The sequence below is a fragment of the Centroberyx gerrardi genome, chromosome 16, assembly GCF_048128805.1.
Source record: "Centroberyx gerrardi isolate f3 chromosome 16, fCenGer3.hap1.cur.20231027, whole genome shotgun sequence".
In the NCBI taxonomy this organism is placed as follows: Eukaryota; Metazoa; Chordata; class Actinopteri; order Beryciformes; family Berycidae; genus Centroberyx; species Centroberyx gerrardi.
The window spans coordinates 15,109,393-15,129,191 of NC_136012.1; the positions used below are offsets into that span (position 1 = coordinate 15,109,393).

The 19,799-nt window shown below is 44.3% G+C and overlaps 1 protein-coding gene across 1 annotated transcript; it reads right to left on the reverse strand.

Annotated features, from left to right (window-relative positions):
• Window positions 1-7,131: 7,131 nt before the first annotated feature.
• On the reverse strand, window positions 7,132-11,373 carry stc2a (stanniocalcin 2a). The gene is made up of 4 exons (XM_071903700.1): window positions 11,235-11,373; window positions 8,802-8,944; window positions 7,766-7,977; window positions 7,132-7,492 (listed from the first exon to the last, which is right to left on the reverse strand). Exons 1-4 carry the CDS (start codon window positions 11,371-11,373, stop codon window positions 7,132-7,134), a joined length of 855 nt encoding a protein of 284 aa, XP_071759801.1.
• Between the last annotated feature and the right edge of the window lie 8,426 nt (window positions 11,374-19,799).

The window sequence follows — 19,799 nt, forward strand, 5'->3', positions numbered from 1 at the left end:
CCCACCCACCACCACCACCACCACCACCCACCCACCCCCACTATTATGCACACCCACCCTTATATTTATCACACACACCAACCAGATAACTTTTTGCTATATTGCTATGCTGAATCATGCCCTCAATAAACGATCATACCTTTATTGAATCTGTGATAGTTTATGAGGCATTGTTGTTTATTTTGCCATTTTGTCAAAGCTGAATCACAATAGCTTTAATGATCTGTTGACCCATCCAGCATCAGTCAGTGACATTTACTCTACTTATACTCTACTATAGCCTCCTGAGCCGGTCTCTGCCCTGCCTGTCAACACTCTGCTCCAGTCCCCCAAGGTGGAACCCACCCTTTTACTTGTATATCCTGTAGCAGGCATCACCCCACCCCACTCCCCCATGCTGCAGGGCCTGTCGGGGTGGTTTAACTACACAACAATGTGCCTATAAGCCACGAGCTTCCCCTCGCTGTTTTGAATAACAGGCTACCGATCCAGGTGTCACTGTCAGCCCATATGGGATGGAGGTTCACACATACCATTTGAGCTGTAAATTCTGAAACCTGACAGAAAAAAATGAAGTCAGGTTGACCATTACTTGCAATATACAGCAGATTCCTGCATGGTTTGGGTCTGACGAGGGCTTGTTCTTCTCACTCTCTCTCTCTCTCTCTCTCTCTCTTTAAGTTTTGACTGGCAGCACACACTCTTTGGAACTCTGTTGCCATATACCCATGTGAATCTGTACGCTCAGATCGTTTGTATGTGTGTATGCATACAGTATCTGCATGTGTATGGCTGTGTGTGTGTGTGTGTGAGTTAGGATCCACCATGTTGTGTGTGCTCCTGACTGCTGAGTACAGTGGACCTGGTCTGGTACAGGCCTTTTGAGGCTGACAGTAACCTGAGCACAGTGAGTTGTGTCAGCATTTTTCCTCCTGAGAGCAACACACTCTGTATTCCCTCGGGAAACTGAGCTGGGCTATAGAGGTTCCACTCTTAGATATGTAATAACACTTAGCATAGGGACATAGGGATATTGAAAATTCAGAATATATACTTTTTTCTTGTCTCTTATAAACAAACCACTATGTCAGTACATATTGTCAGACCAGGGCAGGACGTTCCTCTTCTGCGGTCCAGCAAGAGACAGAAGAGGGGTGCACCTATTCACCCTGGATGGGTCTTAAATGATTCATCCATGGAACGCAGGCACCCAGTCATTAATTCATTAGTTCACACTAGAGCGCAGGGGAGCCGTTCACAAAGCACCTGGAGCTGACTAGCTCAGGTTTCTCCCTTCAGAGACGCAGAGTCTGGCTGCAGCTCAGCCTCCTCTCAGACCTGATCTCTGCTGCTCCCATATTGATACAGCCTCTGTTGCCATACCAACCCGTTGTATGCACGGTGGGAGATTTCGGCTTCAGCCAGCAGCTCATTGTTTTGCCAGTCGGTCATTCAGCTCAGACTTGTTGCACTGTTGCCACAGGCCGAGGGTGATGCGGCATCATTTCTCTCATCCCAGTGAATTGTCTTATCACAGCTCCGTGACTATAGTGTGACACCAGGCGACTGTGTCAGTGGATGTGTTGGCATGTAGCGCACACGGCCCTTTCTATCTGTGTGCGGTGGAAAATACACACTATACACACTCTGCAGTGGAAAATACACACTACAACACCCACTTTCTCTACACTGTAAAGGCTGATTTATTGCAAATGTCATAACTGCTATGTGACGCCCACAAGGATTTCAATGTATTTGCAAAGTTCTTTTGAATGTAGATATTGAATTGAACACTTCAGGATACAACGAGGTGGTTGAGAATAGATAGATAGATAGATAGATAGATAGATAGATAGATATGGGTCTTCATAAACACACTCCACAAAGACTTAATATTCTATCTTATTGTATTGTATTGCAGGAATCACATGTTTTGAAACCATACAGTTCATCCCAAAAGGCTTTAGTCAACTCACAAGTAATGCTCTCCACTCTTAATTTCAGTGTTACAAAAGATGCCGTTGTTGAAGCCCATTAAATCTGCAATGGCAATTGGCAATGGCAATTTATTTTTAAAGCGCATTTCATTACTCAATGTGCTTTACATTGAAAGACAAAAAATACAGGCATAAAACATGAGAACATAGGTAACATGAGCAACATAAATATATATATTATATTATATATAATATAAGCATGAGTAAAATGCAGAAACTGAACCAGTGAAGCATACACCCAACATATATTAAACATACCACACAGCAATAAAAACCCCAAAAAACATCAACACAATCGAACAGAAACCCCCGCCCCGTCACATAGCCGCACATGCAACCAACTGCACAAGAAACAAGTGCCACAATACGAGTACACACACACACACACACACACACACACACACACACACACACACACACACACACACACACATACATACATACACAGTAGCTAATCATAAGCTTTGGAGAATAGGAAAGTTTTTAGTTTGTTTTTGATAGTGGAAAGTGCAAGTCAATGGATATATGATTTATGGTTTAATGTGGACTTCTTTACCCTGAGGAAGTAGAGGAAATAAAGTATATCTTGTTCTAGTTTTAAAGCAGTGAGCCTTTTCCTTTAACAAGGGCCAGTTGACATTCTGTTTTTGAGAGTAGATCTTAATATTTTGTTTATTTCTAATCAGAAGTTTTCAGGCTGCTTAAGCTTGGTATATTACTGAATAAGATAATGCACTGACTAAATTTGGAGTAGCTTTGATCACAGTAGTGGATTGTCCTTGTTAACAAACAAGGTTGTAGGTCTTGTGCTACTCACTGTAACCTAAGACAATATCTTCATTATTCATTAAGTGCAAAATAGATACTTATTCATCAAGTCACTATAAAACATAATACAAAATGCATCTGTTATTCCATACTGGATTGTTCTGTGGCATAAGTTTTGTTCGTGCAATAGTTTCCAAAACACTAAGACCTGGCTATGAAATGAGGACAACTCAACGGGAAGTTTGGACACTTCATAATCACATTTAAAAACAGAATCAGTGCCGCCAAATACTTAAACAATTACAGAAGAAAAATGAAGCCAAGCCTCTTACAAGTGCTTGTAGCCTACTCATTTCAACTTTAAGGAACCATTCTTGGCTTCAATCAATTATATTTAACCCGCACTTATCAAAAAGTGAAATGGCATGGAAGTACTATATAGGCTAGGTTTCCACATATCTGTATTGACCCTGCTTATGTACACCACGTGTTTCCTGCTCTTGTGACAAGCAGCAGAGAGATGTCGCCACCCAGCGGTCATTTGATGCAACTACACACTCAGAGCTTGGCTGTGAAAAAACTGCACTGTGGCAGACTCTGCAAGGCAGCTTCGCACTGAGCTGCACAGGTGCAGATATTACAGAAGCTGTATGATGTGTTATGGCGTGGCACTTAGCCCATATTAGTGTTCAAGTTGAAGACCTCATCTCACTCAGACGTTACAGTATGTGGGCATTTATTCTTCCCAGTCACACTGCAGGGGAATGGAAAAATGATGAGGACAGGATTTGTGTTTCAGACTCCCATATTTGGGCAGTGCAAATCCACCTCAGTACATTTAACTTAACTCTAGAATGACTTAAACCCCCCAAACAACACTTTGGAAGTCTACTTTTCAAATCAGAACATTGTCTAAATGTTTAGCGAGGCAATACACACTGTTGGGGGAACTCATAAAAACTGACACCCTCAACCCACCCCAAAGCATTGCATACAATCCAGAGCCGCTGACGTAAATGTTTAGGCCTTTCAATAGGGTGGATATTTCCAGTCCTTGAAACTTTAAACACAGCCCGTATTTCACTGTCAGAAAGGAGGCGGCAAGTCAAACGACAATGGGGTGTCTTTTAACCTGTGTGTATACCTGAGACGGCGGGGCCTTCTCTGCTAACCTGCTGAGAGCTGGTTGAATTTATACCACAGACTGTTCTTTCTTTTTCCTCCTCATCCATGACCAAAACATGGCGATGTGGCTTTTTCTTGCACAGGAGCACAAAATACGGACAATTGAATCGCTAGGCAGGGAATGAATTCTACCTCTTTTACTGTCCCACAACATCACATCTGTACATGGTGTGCATGCGTCTTGTGTTTACACTACTTTAATATGGCTCAAAGTAAAACAAGCTGTGATGAAAGAGACAAACATTGCAAAAGAGACAGACATGTACAAAATACCGACAAAAATATTTTAATGATAACAAGATACATCTGACTTCATGAGTCCAAAGATATTTATAGTACTGTATGCCCGTTGTCTTACAGGTGCGTTACAACCTTCTAGACCATGTTCTGTATTTTAAATGGTGAAGGAAACGAGAGTCCTTGTGCATAACCAGAGGAAAACACGTAATGTGGTGACTGAACATTAAAAACACAGGAAACATGGTTAGTTCATTTCCCTCTGAACACAAAAACAAAAGTCATTCAAGCCACTACAGTATTACAAGAGCCATATCAAACCTAATAATAGAGAGCTGGACAGATTGTCATTTTACAAACATACAGTACATTCTCAATAGGATTAGCTTATGTCTCATAAACTGTACTGGGATGTCATAGGAATCCCAACTTCAAAAAACTGAATAGAAAAGAAAGACTCCATCAGCGAAAAGCCTGAAAGCCTCACTGATGATTCCAACCCTCGGAGCTTGTGATAGTCTCTAAATGACTGGAGGGAAAACGTAGTGAAAACATTACCATACTGTAAATGCATAAGAGAAAACAAAGTGAAAAACCCTTAGAGGAGCCAACAAAATGTGAGCACATTTCCAGTCCTGTATTTGTTTTTGTTTTTTTTATTATTTTTGTTGGGCCAGGCGCTTTGCATCATGTGGTGCAATGTGCTCTCAAAGTGTTTTCTGCAGCTACAGCATGTGACTGGCCTGAAATGGTCAAACGCCTGTGTCTGTGAGCTGAAGGAGGAAGAGAGGAGAGGAAGAGTAGTAGGAGGAGGAAAGACAAGAGTGAATCATCGCGAAAAAAACAGTGAGTGGAGCTCTCTCCTTCGCTCTAGTCTCCTCTGCCTCCCTCTGTTGCTGGCTCTTGGCTGTGGCCCAGAGGAATTCTCTGGTGGCCTCGGTAAATATAACATTTAGAATAACAGCGCCAGAGCCCCCGTGTGTGGACTTAACCCAGTTCCTGGGTCCTCGCTGCGCTGCCTGCGGCTCTAAGGGGGAGAATAGCAGGCCTTCATGTCTCTCCTGACCTAGGTAAGGGATCTAGAGGAATAAGGGCTAATTTAGAGAGGCCAGAGATCAGGAGGGTCTCTGTCAAGCCTCTTGCCTGGCCACAGGGACACCAGAACAGGGCTACAAGGCTCTTCTAAAGGAGAGTTCAATCTGGTCCTACGGAGCAAGTGGGGAAGCAGGATTTTGTTCCAATCCAGTATAAACAGACTAAACTGAAACAATCATGGTGCTGTAGTTGATAAGGTGTGTAAGGACAGGGCTGGAAGGCAGGACTGCTCAAGTTAAAAAAATCCCATGAGACCCGGTTCAGACCGCTCTGCTGACCCGGTCTCACCTCTGAACCTGCCGCAGCCCGACACCGATATCCAACTGACAATCATCCAAAGTGCAAGATCTAAGACTTTTGTGGCTCAACATCATCTTAAAATAGCTCTAAATCAATTGAACATCTGCTTTAAAGTCTCCCCACCACACAACATCATCCGTTCACTTGAAAATCACAGAGAAGCGGTCGCTGTGGACACAAACAAGTTTAGGCACCTTGATGTGTGTGATTTTACATTTGAAATAAGATGGAGGACGTCTGACAGGACTAAACATTGAACTTTGAGCTACTATTGTGCATCCTCTCTTTGCTGCAATTCACTGATAGCAGGCAATTTAAAGGGAAAACCAACTCTAACTCAGAATGTCTAATCTTTGACAGTTCAATCAATATTTGTGAACAAGAACTGTCTCCTGAAGCTATAAACATAATGTTAATCTGCATTGTCACTGGGAGACGCTTTCTGAGGCTCCATTGACGATGAATGTGAGACTGACTTTGTGGTACTTTGAGTTTTTACATCCAAAAGAGATACATTTCATAGTAGCACTTACAGTTATGAAACAAAAAACGAATCAATAAAACTTGTTGTTCTCCCATTCATTGCCACTGGAGCCGCCCCAGAGAGCGGTGCTTGATGACATCACAGATCAGTCCTGGCTCTCTTATTTCTAGCTTAGTGAGAGACTTATCAATACACACAATTCTGCAATGACTGTCCAAATTCATAGTATTATATATGCATCCTCTTTAGAGTGGATTTTCACTTTAAGAATGTACAAGTTTGCTGGCTTCTTGGCCATCATGCACTACAATTCATATGTGCCAGTACTGGACTTGAAACCTGTACAATTTGTATTTAATCATCAAGTATCTATAATTATAATACACATTCCCACTTTGAAACAACAAATGGTGTATGTTACATATCTACAGACCAATGTGTGATGGGTGCAATACTGTGACGAAAACACCAGAAAGCACACCATATACTATTTCATATATAGTATATCAGTATTGCATATGGTAACTATATTTATACATGTTTATATAAATATAGATAAGTATATTTCTATGTACATTTTGATATTTCAACATTGCATAAAGAATAAAATAAATAATACAAATATAATCAAATCTTACAGTAAGTATGATTTGAGAAATGCTATATTAGAGCCGAAATAGTCCTAACAATTGAAATAATCATGATAATAACAATTATTATTATTCAATAATAAACAAAAAAAAAAAAAACGTGGCCTACAGTCTGGCATAACAGTACAAGCTACACCACAATTACCCTGCAAGTTTACCATGTGGGACTGCTGGAATGACTGGAGAGGGAGGAATAAGGACAGAAAAGGTGGGGGCTTGTTTCCTTCTGCTCAGTCTGTCCGGGAATTTGTGTATGCATGTGTCTGAGAGTGTGTGTGGGTGTGTGGGTGGGTGAGTTTTGTTTTGGTGCTAGTGTGCACATGTGTGTATGCATTATTGTGTGAATGCACGTAAGTGTGTGAGTGGGGTTTCGATGGTGTTGGGGTCGGGGGGGTCTGGACAGTCTCCTGTGTTTTCACCTCCGGATGTCGGTGGCCTCGGGGTCTTCCTGCTCGGCCACCACTCCGGCCTCGGGGCTCTGGCGGCGGGGTCCCTGACTGCGGTTGCGAGGGTGGGCGTTGAAGCCCCCCTTGCTGGGCTTGTCCTTGTCGCCCTGCCGAGGGGGGCGGGGGTGCTCCGGCTCGGGTTGGGACGGCGCGGGGCGGCGCTGTTCGACGGCGGTGCCGGCGGGAGGCGGGGTGAGGGAGGAGCAGAGGCTGAGGCTGTCGCACAGAGCGCCCCAGTTCTGCTCGCACTGTAGCCGCACGCTCCGTGTTAGCGTCTCCTTCACCTCCTCTCCGCAGCTCAGCAGAATGTTCACCAGCTCCACATATGGCCTGGACAGAGAGAGGCAGATAACTCATATGATGCCAACGGCTGTGATTTAATGGTCACAAGCACGATATATCAAGGTGTAGGAAATTAAAGGAATAAACGGGCATGGCACCAGCACTGCAGATGGAAGAGCGGAACGAGCTAGCAGAGGAGTGCAGGGAAGGTAAACAGAGATAGAAGAGGAAGAATGCGCTACAGAGAAGCGTAGGGGCTCGAGTCGCAGAGGAACAGAGATACATTCAGAGACGCTGTCCAGAGGGGAAGCAGCCACTCACCCTTTAGGGAAGAGGTCTTGGAAATGAATCATCTCCACCATGACGGCAACATTCTCCTTCGCGGCGGAGCAGAGGTTGTGTTTGATGTAGCACTCTCTCTGGAGCTGGAACACCATCTCTTTAATGGACACACACTTCCGGCTGATACAGCTGAACTTGTGGCGCAGACCGTGGGCCATACACTTCAGAGCATCCTTGATGAAGGACTTCCCCTGTGTATACAGACACACAAACACACACACACACACACACACATGCACACACATACCTGTGAGCCCTCAAGACAAATTCTCTTGTTGATGCAAATATGTGACTGATGTGGAAGAAACCAGAGGGTTCACACATCAGCCCAAGAAGAAGGCAAACACTTTGGCTCCACAAGTTGTTGATGCTGTATAACTGAGTCATTCCAACTAATAGTTTTGGTACTAGGGCAAGGTTGTGCACCTGTTTCAGCTGTGGTGGATTGTGTGAGCGGGTGTGTTGGAGCAGATGTTGTATGGGTGTGTAAGTACATGCTTCTAGCAAAGGATGGGGAGATTATAGCATAGGTGAATAGCAGTGAAAGATATTCCCTCATTCCGGTAAAACTTGCTAAATTTGACCCCTAAAGGAGCATGTTCCTAGTATGTGACCCTAATAGACAGATTAAGACCCAGTAAGGCCTGGCTTGATGAGGCAGGACCACAGCCTCCTCTACCCGTATGAAAAAGGAGCCAGCTGGGCTTGTGGCCAGCTGGCTCCCCCTGGCCTTAACTGTACACCCATCAGTCCAATGAGAGGGAACTGAACTCCGTGAGAGAGGAAAAGAGATTGAGGAGTGTGCATGTATGATTACGCCTGTAGAAGAATCGGTACCTTCGAGGTATATGTGGTAAGTGGAAGTAATTCATGATAAAGGCACAATCCCGGGTGTCCTTTGTGGAGCCCTGAACCAGTAAAAAGGGGACGTTCCATTCCCAGGTTGCACCGTTTCTTGCAAGGATGTAAGCAACATGCGATGACAGACGGACACACACACACACCAGTTTATTACCTGAGAGTCAAACTTGCCAGCGTTGTGCAGGAAGGTCATGCAGATTTCCTGTAGCCCTCGTATCTCACAGGAGTTATTCTCAAAGCACTCAAACACGCCGCAGCCAACATCCCCTGCACTCACTAGGCAGTGCTGGATCTCAGCTGGAAAGAGAGAACAGGTTAGGGGAGGGACCTTGTCATCTGTGCAGTGAGATAACAACAGACTGTACAGCCGTGTCGGCAATGAGGACCACACAGCTACGAGGCAAAGCTCCACTTCAGCGCTAATTGCCGCACAAACGACAAAGCTGATGTGGCGTATAACTATTTCAGTTGTCTTTCGTGTCTTCATGGCCTCGAGTCTGTTTCAGCTGCAACTATCCAGAGAGAGAAAAGCGGGGCGGGGGGCAGAACTCTGATTTCCTGAGCTGAGGGGTTCCTGCAGAGGAACACTTGGTGACAGAGATATTACTGTGTCATTCTGCACCAGAATCCATCTGCACCGCCTAGCATTGAGATAGGATGGTGCATTGCAGATACAGCCTTGACTACTTGTGGAGGAAATACAAATGCAGTCATTTCCATTGTCTGTTTACTGAATCTGCATCAACAAGTCTCTCATCAGCGGTAGATAGAGGATATCGTGTAGATATCGTGTAAATGTATATTGACAGCAGTGATTTCAGGGGGGATTACATTATTGCATAGTCTTCATCATATGAGACCACCACACACACACACACACACACACACACAAACACATATACCTCATTCCTCTTTTAGTGGCAAGCGGGGAGGAGGAGGGGGGATACAACAGTAGGCTAGTAATGCCTCTCAGGTGTAAATGAGTTAATAGGGTAACTGATAGGTGGATTTGTGTGCCTATATGCAATGTGAGTATATGTAACATCAGCTATTGCTAGGCTGTACATTGGCACACCACTGGCTGGCCCTCAAGTGCCCTTTGCTTTCTACTGTAGCCATGGAGGACAGGAATAAAACAAATGATAGTGGACCGAAATGACCAAAAGAAAGGGAAGGTCTCTCTTTCAACCCCAAATTGTAGTCTGACAGTATGTATTACGAGGCATGCCATCTGACTACAGGCAGAGAACCTCTCTCACTGCATATGTTGTGGACGCAATGTGACATCGTCGAGAAACTTTTATTTTTAAGTTAATATGGCAAATTATATGGGTAGCCGAAATGTGGCTTACAACTCCCATTTGGCTATGAAAACCCCAACTGTTGACCTAAGTTAAATATAATTACACGCGTGATTTGACTTGGAGCTGATAACTGATGGGCAGAAAAACTTTTTTTTCCATCATAGTCCAAAGTGCGCACCGGCCGTTTGCGTAAAGAAGTCATTGATTTGACTAGGTCTGCAGCAAATAAGGGATTAACTCCGCTTTATTTGAGAAATTATGGTTGTCAACAAAGAGCCTCTGTTGGGGGCAGTAGTAGGGGGAAGGAGGGAGAGCTGGTGCGGGGTTTGTAGGCACTGAGTTGAACTTTAGTGCGCAGGAAAAGTGAGCCGCTGTCGGCAGTGCTTGTGTTGGCATCACGGGAATGTGCTTGGATCGTACGAGCTTGGCCGCAACGTGCATTGAATTACACAGTGGTGTTACCAGGGACTCTGCTGTGAAACCTGCCTTGGAGTTTGTCCCTATTTTTTCGGCGTGGAAACAAGATTACAATTCGTCTCTAATAATTTCATACAGGTTCACACGGTTGGTCGCACGTCATGGTCTGTATGAAGAAAAACTTAAACCAGAGGCAGCTATCAGGGAATGGTAGCCTAAATCAAATAGGCTAAGGCAGCAACCCAAATTACTATTAATGCTTTGTGTCGGGTTAGTGGACTAGACGTATCGGATTGGCTTTTTTGGTGTGTAGGCCTAAGCAACATTTTCCCAAGGATGGCATCAATAAATAAAGTCCAGCTTGCGAGTAGCCTACTGGCCAACCACTAAACTACTACAACCACTACTGCTCCACTAACCTGCTTGAGCACATCACCCAACTTTCACTTCAGTAGATACAGCAGACACAAAACCCATATTTTCCCACAAAACCACTGAAACACTTTTCTATAACGCACACACACACGCACGCCAGCACGCACGCACACCTAGATGCGCTGCCGTATACATTACCTATTACCTTGTGCCGTTCTATTAATAGTTTACTAACATATTGAATTTCTGTCTGAGAGTATTTACAAGATATCGACTTTCTGGGTAATCGAAAAGGCTAAATGATGTGCACTATAAGGCCGATATTTAAGTTAAAAACAGCGGATTGCTCAAATCGCCCGGACGTGTCCCCTGCATGGTTTAATTTACGGCTACAGAAACACGTGTCCGGACAAACCCCTCATAGATGTGTGAGCAGTTGCCCCGACCAAATCCTCTCCACACATTCTCGTCTATAAACACCCGTTTCTTACCTGTATTCTGCAGGGAAAGGCGTCCTTTCTGGCTCGCAGGCTTCTCCGGGGGGCTGTCATGAATTTCGATATTATCCGATCCCACTACTTGCTCCAACACTGACAAAACCAGCAGCGCTACGGCCAGTTTAACCAACATTGCGTCTCCGAAAGTGCGCTGCAATTCCCAACAAAGATCCGGTTGTGTGTGTGAGCGCCTAGCTTTGGGTTTACCTTGGATCAGTGATCAGTAAAGCTGCGGGTTGGTGTCTTATAGGGCAGCTGTGGGACTGAGTGCAGGAGCTGGGAGGAGGGATGCTGCCTATATTTCTCGGAGCCCCGGGTGTCAATTTGGATGAAGGAGTTAAGCAGGTGTTGTCGGTCGGGGCTTCACGACCAATCAGAGACGCAGACATCCACGTCCAAGGTTTTAGGGGAGTGTCCAGTGAAAGTCCCTTTTTTTGCCATAAAACTGGAGCTATAAAGAAATATTAATGTGTAAGTCTGTGTATGACAGCTCAAGGATGATCAAGCAATGCCTCACACACTAAACTGGTCCAAATCAAGCATATGATGCCAAGTATATTAAAATAACCCGTAGGTCTACTATAACCTACTACATTCTAATTAGGTTTCACTAGCAATGTATGGGCTGCATACATTGCTAGGCTATGTAAATTCAAGTTACCTGTACATGTTTTTGCAGTTGCAGTGAAAGTCAGTAGAAACCTCTTTCTGTCATAAAACTGGAGCAGTAAAGAATCCATGAGCAAAGCTACCAGACTGTGTATGAGAACTCTGGGATGATCAAGAAATACTTAACTTGCCAACAAACTATTAGAGATAAGCCAAGCATATGATGTCCAAGTACATTAAATAAGCATAGCTTGTGGGTCTACAAGCTACTAAGTCATTATTGCAAGTTTTTAAAATAGTTCTGCTTTAAGTAAGCTGCAGCTACCTAGGTGCATGTTGTAGCAGTTGCTTCTAGCTGCTCTTTTATAGAAAGTGGGTGAAAAGTCACAGACAAGTCTGCTATTTGAGAAACGCTTAGGAAAATGAACTATAGTAACTCTTATCAGTTTAGAGGGATAACATACAAATTTTACAGCAAAACTATAAACTATATATAATAGTCTATAGTCTAGCCTATATGAATAGGCTATTATATATGAGACTATAGGGGATACATATCATGTAATGTACAATAAGGTCAATATAACCTGAACACCATAGACACACTATAAGACCCTATATAGGAATAGCCTAGCAATAATTTTCGGGAACTGAACGTGAAGGGGTCTGCTACACAATGACCGGTTCAGTTTTGACAATGAGGTTTGGTAACCACTATTACAGGGAATGGTCTAAGAATAGAGGACCAACATTGGCACGGGTGCGCATTTGGAGACGCTAGAGGAATCTTTTTCAAGAGCAACACTTGAGGATGCCATGTGGAATGACTGCGAGCAGACCGAGCCCTCAAATGGAACATAAAGTCTCTGTAATCGAAGTGTTTCCAGTGACCTAATGCCACTTTCAGGTAAAGGCCTATAGGTGCCAGTGGTGCAATGAAAGCCGATGAGCGTCGCCCGTCACCTGCATGCCGGTGTTACACCGAATTTGGTGACCCATCAGATTCTGTGACCTGCCCTGATATTCTTACCCTAACCCCAACCATCTCACTCCTCATGCCTAAACCTAACCAACCTAACCAACACGGCAGGTCTCAGAATCTGATGGGTCACCAAATACGGTAGAACACCGGACGTCCTGTGGGGGGACAGGACAAGAGACCGGTAACGGTAACCCGTATAGGCAGCCATATACTGACAGCTGGTGTACGAGTACGTGCGTGCATGTGTGTGTCTGTCTGTCTGTTTCTCTGCCCGTCTGATTGTTACACACACACACACACACACACACACACACACACACACACACACACACACACACACAATCAGTGCAGTGAATGCCATGATTCCTTTCCCAAAGATCCTAGTGACATATTCTATTCTATTCTATTCTATTCTATTCTATCGATGCTGCCATTGCGCTCTATTGATAGATCTGTGACTTTGAAATCTGTTTATCATAAAATTTCAGCTCTCTTCAGAGTAAAAATCTTTTTTATGGGAAGTTTTGGCTCTGTTTGCTGGAAAAGTCTAAAACCCAGGCTAGACCATCAATGCAATTAGCTCCGTGCAGCAATTGGACTCCCGCTCAATGCTAACCAAAATGACGATCACTTATAGCTCTAAATATAGATAATTATCATCTTGAGATTGGAGTATCTATCGTTTTAATTGAGGTTTTAGTCTGTGGAATGAATTTTAGAGAAGTCACCACAGCTGGGAGGTATTTTGGCGATGGGATGCTGCAGCGCAGACAACCCCAACATTTCAGTATTCACATAGCCTAATACTCCTATGGAGACGTATGGAGTGCCTGTGGTACGCAATGGTGAAGTTATAGTGACCTTGTCGTTCTTTATGGTATTTTATCTTTTATGGTGTCACTATAATATATAGCCTAGCCTATAGGGATCTATAGTTTGCTGTCATATTTGTATAGTACCCCTCTAAATGCAATAGCCTCCTAGTTCTTCTTCATAAGGAAAGAAGTTATTCCATTATGTGTGCCACAAATAGGCTATCGTTGTTTGAGGTGGATGAGCACAGAACGGAAATTGCAGTGCAGCAGTATTTTCAAAGTTCATAGGATTTCAGACAGGCTCACACAGGAGATTGGAGGGGGGCGGGGGGGGGGTGCGCGCACCATGGCACACTTTTGGAGATGTGGTCGGTGTGTTTCCAGTTGTGCCTGTACCACAAACTGGAATCTCCTACTCAATTCACGTCTGTTAAAAGCTACCCACGCTGTGAACACACCCTCGATTTGGCCCAATCAACGCGCTCCAGTAGACCACAGGCTTGTACTAGTGCGCGTCACCGCTGCCTACTGTTGCTGCGTTCATGTTCAATGGGAAAAACCGTCAACGCCTTGGAAGTGTTCACCGTGTTAAAACGCCACGCTTCTAGTATTTTGTAGACTTTGGCGCACTGATAACTATTCTCAGTCTTTTTACACACTTAACAGACCTGCACTTAGTGAGTGATTCACTTGAGTTTACAGCAAACCAAACACTGTGATGTCAAACTGATAGGAATGAATATATCCCTTCTCTGCACCAAACTAAGCTACAGGTATCTCCTTGTAGGTGACAGCAGAATTTACTTAAATCAGATAAATTGGGGTGCATTCCCAAACTTAGAGTTCCCAAGTAGCATTTACCACCTTAAAGCTGACATGAATTAAATTTTCAAGTAGTTACCACCTGAAAGCTGAGGTGAATGGTAGTTTCTAGCAGCATTCACCACTGAAAAGCTGAGGTGAACGGTACGAAGCTCGTATCTACCATTTCACCTGAATGCAGCACGAAACGCCAAGGAACTGGCAACGTGCGCCGACGCAGCCAGATCCTACTGCAGCTTCTCAGCTTCCAGACCTCAAAATGACCAAATGAATCGAGACCACGTTTAGAAAATGTATTATTGACGCAATATCGGTCTTTACATTCACGTTTTCCGGCGAAATTTGCAACGAGTGAGGAGGCAGGGGTTCAGTGTCTTGCAACAGTCTCTCTACCTAAACTGTCGTTAGTTCAAGTAGAGCTTGGACTCATTTCCCATACTGCAAAAAACAAATGAATGAAAAAAAAAATATATAATATACATTACACATATAGGCTACTTCAGACTACTGTAGAACTATTTTTAGAGATATAAATATACAAAAATTGGCCAAAAATGTATTTGTACATGTAGATGACATTCATTTGGAATTTATTTTGAGTGGCCAAAATATATTTTGGATACTTGCTGAAAATAGATGTGTACATACAAACGTGTACATTTTTGACCAATGTTTGTATATTTTGAAACATCTCTAAACATATAGGCTACTGAAGTATATGTGAAATCTATTATTTATTGCAATATAGGTTTGAGGGTGATGTTGTATGCATACTGAATGAACCAGAACATTATCTCATATGCCATGTAAGGATGAACATCACGAGTGTAACCGAATGATAGCCTCCAAATGCTTGTCATTCAGAACTTAGCTGCATCCACGACAGCTACTTAAATATCTGACCACAATGCAAATCTGTCATTGCCTCTGATCATGAACACGTTGCATCTGAAGTGTGATGACGATCACGGTCTGCTTGATGTTGTTGGTTGCGTGACAGTGAGAGTGCTGTGGTGTTTTATTTTTTTATCTGTGTTGTTTCAAAGGCGGTAGGAATCTATTTCATGTGTATGTTGCGTTAAGGCTTTGTCTCTTTTGGTGACACTCTCCAGAAAATAGACAAGTATGCTTTGACAGCAGTAACATTCATTCACTCTGACTGGTGTACTGTAAACATACAGAAAGCAGACATGTGTTCCGAGTTGGGCCCCCTGGGGCCCTGGCGAGTGATCAACCAATGAAACCACAACAGAGAGGCCAGGCTGGGGTGTGTGAGTGTGTGTGTGTGCGTGAGGGGAGGGGGGGGTCACATCGCAGGGAAAGAGGCTTCTGTAACAACAATTAATGTTACCAGTTTACACGGACTTGCTAACATGTTATACTGCTTTACGGGAAGCATGTGGGTGTAATTCGGCTAGTGCTAGAGGCTCAGACTCAAGAGTGGAATGCTGTTGGACAGTAAGTGTTGAGCACTTACTGCCATGGTCGAAAACATACAGTATCCCCTCATACACACTCACACGCCAGGTTGTCGTGCCTCTGTGTGCAAGTGACAATATGATGCCCCGAGGAGGAGAAGGGGCATGGGAATGGAGCAGTGTTTAGAAAGACTGCGTGAGTGAGTGACTATGTGTGTGTGTGTGTGTGTGGATAGATAGACAGATAGAGAGAGAAAGAGAGAGAGAGGGAGAGAGAGAGGCAGTGAGAGAGAGGGAGAGAGAGGAAAAAGCCCCTGAAATACCGAAGGAAATGTGACTCTAAGTCTTCGAGGAACCTGAAGATGATATCTTAGTACTGTAGTTACTAAATTTGGGTCAGTTTATGCATGTGTGTGTGCGTGTGTGTGTGTGTGTGTGTGTGTGTGTGTGTGTGCGTGCGTGTGTGTGTGACATTCTTCTGCTGTGTGTGTGCATACTGCAGAGAAAACATGCAGCATGAGAGCAGTGCCTTGTAGTGTAGAGTTGCAAAACTTCTCTCTCTCTCTCTCTCTCTCTCTCTGTCTCTCTCTGTGTCATTCTACCTCTCTCTCTCTCTCTCTCTCCCTCCCTTTAATGCACTCTCTGGTCTGTTAACTCACCTGACTCGTGAAAAGAGAAGTTTTACTGGCCCCGTTTAGCCAGCCAGCTCTGGGCTCTGTTTCCAGCCGGTGTGAAAGCGCTACATCTCAGAAACCTCACTTAACTCGCCTCAAACAATGTGCTATTATAGAGTTTGCTCTGTATGAGTTATATTGCTGCGGCGCTGGCAGATAACAAAGTCCTCCATCTCATTACTGTCTATATAAGCCTGTAGGCCTCGCCAGCACAAAGGAGTGATTGAGTGATAAGAGGAGAGAGATGGGCCAACGCTGCCCATGTGAGCCCTCACCTTGGCTGCCCCGATGAGGGCAGAGGTGATGTCATCCTGGCTAGAGACACAGGGGTCGACCCCTCTGATAGGTGGGCATGCTGGGACAAAAGAAAGCAGCTGGGACACAAAGGCCCCATTTAATGAGTGTGAGACATGAGGCCAGAGCGGACTCCGTGGGTGGCACATAGTGTCATAGCTGTTGAAAAGACTGGTGAGCAATTAATCATCGGTTTCAAGAATTGGGCAAAGGGCTTATTATGTAAGGCCCGTTTAGACAACATCATTGAGGCAAATGGAGCTTTTCTGGCTTACACTTCTACTTGATCCCATTGATCCCCTGATTTCGACTTGATCCCATAATATTGGATCCTGGGAGGCTATATTTATCACGATGGGCAGCCCCAACAATTCTGTAACATAATATGACACACTTACCCCTCATTAGAGATGAAGGGTCCTTTGTGGCAGCCTGACAATCATTAAAACTTCTCCCCTGGCTTGGCTTGTTTACTCTCTGGTAATTACCAGGTGATTGTGTAGCCTGTGACCCACATTCAGAGTCAGGTCAGCCAAGACATGGGGGATAATTGACAATATTCAGGGAAGTGCACGTAGAGAAAGAGTGTTAGAGTGGATAGTCATTTGTTCCTGCCTCATTAGACTGTGTTAGAAGACAAGCTGGCTCACAGTATTCTCGTGGTGGAACAATACCTCTTTCGACTGCAGGACCGAAATGCGGGCTCCGGTGTGTAAATGTGTTTGAGAGGGCGTATGGCAGCCTCGGTTGTCCGTTTATGTATTCATTTATTCACTCGCTGGTAATATGGAAAATAAATGAATAAACCAACTGTGTAATGTATACGTCTTAGAGGTGAGCTCATTTTGACCGAATATAGCTTCTGCAGCATTTCTGCACAGTGCGGCTCTTCAGCCCCACCCTTTTCACCTGTCCAAATTGGTACACCACTTCTCCTGGCAGCGCTCCTACCATGACAGAAACAAGTGAAAGTGACTGTTGGAGCATGCTAAGCAGGTGTTCCTGAGACACTGCCTCCCCTAACACACACACACACAGGCACACACACACACACACACACACACACAGTTTCCTGACTGCCTGAGGGGAACTAAGAGGTGTGTTTTTTGGTGGGTGAGAGGGTGTAAAGTGGGGGAGGTTGGGGTGGCTAAAGGATCAGTTTACTGGCCTTTTGTTCAGCAGGCAACTCACTTCCTCTCTCCCACCCTGCCTTCCTCCACCTCTGTCCCATTTTAAATCCCTTGCCATATACAGTAGAGGACCCATGCTTAATTCTCACGGTTGTGTGGGAGAAGACGGGGGCCTGGATGGCACAAAAACTACTAAACTGCTCACTTATGGATTTGCATTCCTAGCAGGGTGGATGCCACTGACCATTCAGAATCAATTCCCATATAATAGCCAGCTCATCCAACCTGTCAGGAGGTTTTATGAGGTCGACAGGAGTCATAGCTATATTAACTGTCACATTCTCACGGTGAAATATCCAACTTTTGATTTTCATCAGTGTTTATCTCAGTCGTATCTTGGACCCTGCGAGGCCATTCGGTAAACAATGATATCCTTGTTTCGTAGCTCATTAGAAATGTGTTGTTTGACGTGACTTAGTTGGAGAGCATTGTTCCTATACTGGCGCCGGTGTTTACAGAAAACAGCATTGGACTGTTATGATGATAATCTAATAGTCTTACATAAGTCTACCTGTCTGTAAAGAATAAAGAGTTTCATTGTCCTGTTGAGGAGTACCATATGCTTATAGCAATCTTTTTTTCATTTGGGAAAAACTATTTTTTGATAGTGCTATAAATAAAGCACACGATATATTTAGAATAGTTGAGGGTAATTAGCCAGCTCATGAATTAGCGGTTGGGTCCAGATCAAACCAGCATGTCAGAGATGCTTGTGAACCTCAGTGCCATGAGGTTACAATTGTAGGATGTTTTGGGATATTTGTTGTTTACGATGTGTGTTCTACAGTTAGGGGTAATTGATTGCTGTGATGGTGTGTGTTGGAACATGTTGTATTTTTCCGTAAGGCCGGCGGCTGAGAGGGGGCAGGGCCGCTCGGGCAGATGAAAAGCCTTCTAGGAGCGTCCAACCTTCCCAGGAATTCCCGGAATTCTGGTTCCTAATTATGACATCCGCGGAGCAGAGGCTCTCAGCAGACCCCCCCATCACACACACACACACACACACACACACACACACACACACACACGCATTCCATTTACCCCTCTCCCAGCATCATCGCAGATGAGAGACAGAAGGTGATGAGGAAATGGAGGGGGAAAAAGAGGAAGGAGAGGCTTAGAGCAGAGAGAGGGAGGAGGCAATCAGGAGAGGAAGATAAGAAGGGGGAAGAAGAGGAAGAAGGAGGAAGAGGTAGCATGCAAGCCAAAGCATGGCTTTAAATCATCAGGGTTCAGGAGGTGAGCCTCAATATCTCCCTATCAAACTCTTTGCTCCCATGTGTTTCTCATTCACTTCAGCCCGTACAGGCTGCTTAGTTTCTTGTCAACCGGACTGCATGTACAGCCTCTTCATTTCTTCATCGCTAGAAACGCTTGAGACACAAGTTTTCTGGTGTGAGCAGTGGGCGGTACGAAACTGGCCCTGGTGTTTCTGTTTGCTCTGTACATTCTGTTCCTTAGGGAAATCTCACTGATTAAGTGCCACTATTTTGACAATACGTCAACTCACAGGGAGCGAAGATGAATTTATGTGCTTGGCAGTTCTGTAAACAGCATTGCTGACCAACATGTTCCCAACCTCATCCCGATCCAGTCTGAAAAAAAAGAGGTCAGAAGACTGCCTATTTTAGTGTCGCTGTCAAACTATAATGAATCGTTTTAATTAGGACCCATGAACTCTTTCTTTTTTAAGTGTACCTCCTAAATAAAACTTTGGTGTAGCATCAGTCAGTGCGCAAGAATTCTCTGCAACAC

Coding starts and splice junctions, on each gene's coding strand:
- stc2a (XM_071903700.1), bottom strand. CDS start 11,373: ATGTTGGTTAAACTGGCCGTAGCGCTGCTGGTTTTGTCAGTGTTGGAG. Junction 7,978..8,801: donor CTGGCAAGTTTGACTCTCAG/GTAATAAACTGG, acceptor CTGTATACACAG/GGGAAGTCCTTCATCAAGGA. Junction 7,493..7,765: donor CAAGACCTCTTCCCTAAAGG/GTGAGTGGCTGC, acceptor CTCTCTGTCCAG/GCCATATGTGGAGCTGGTGA.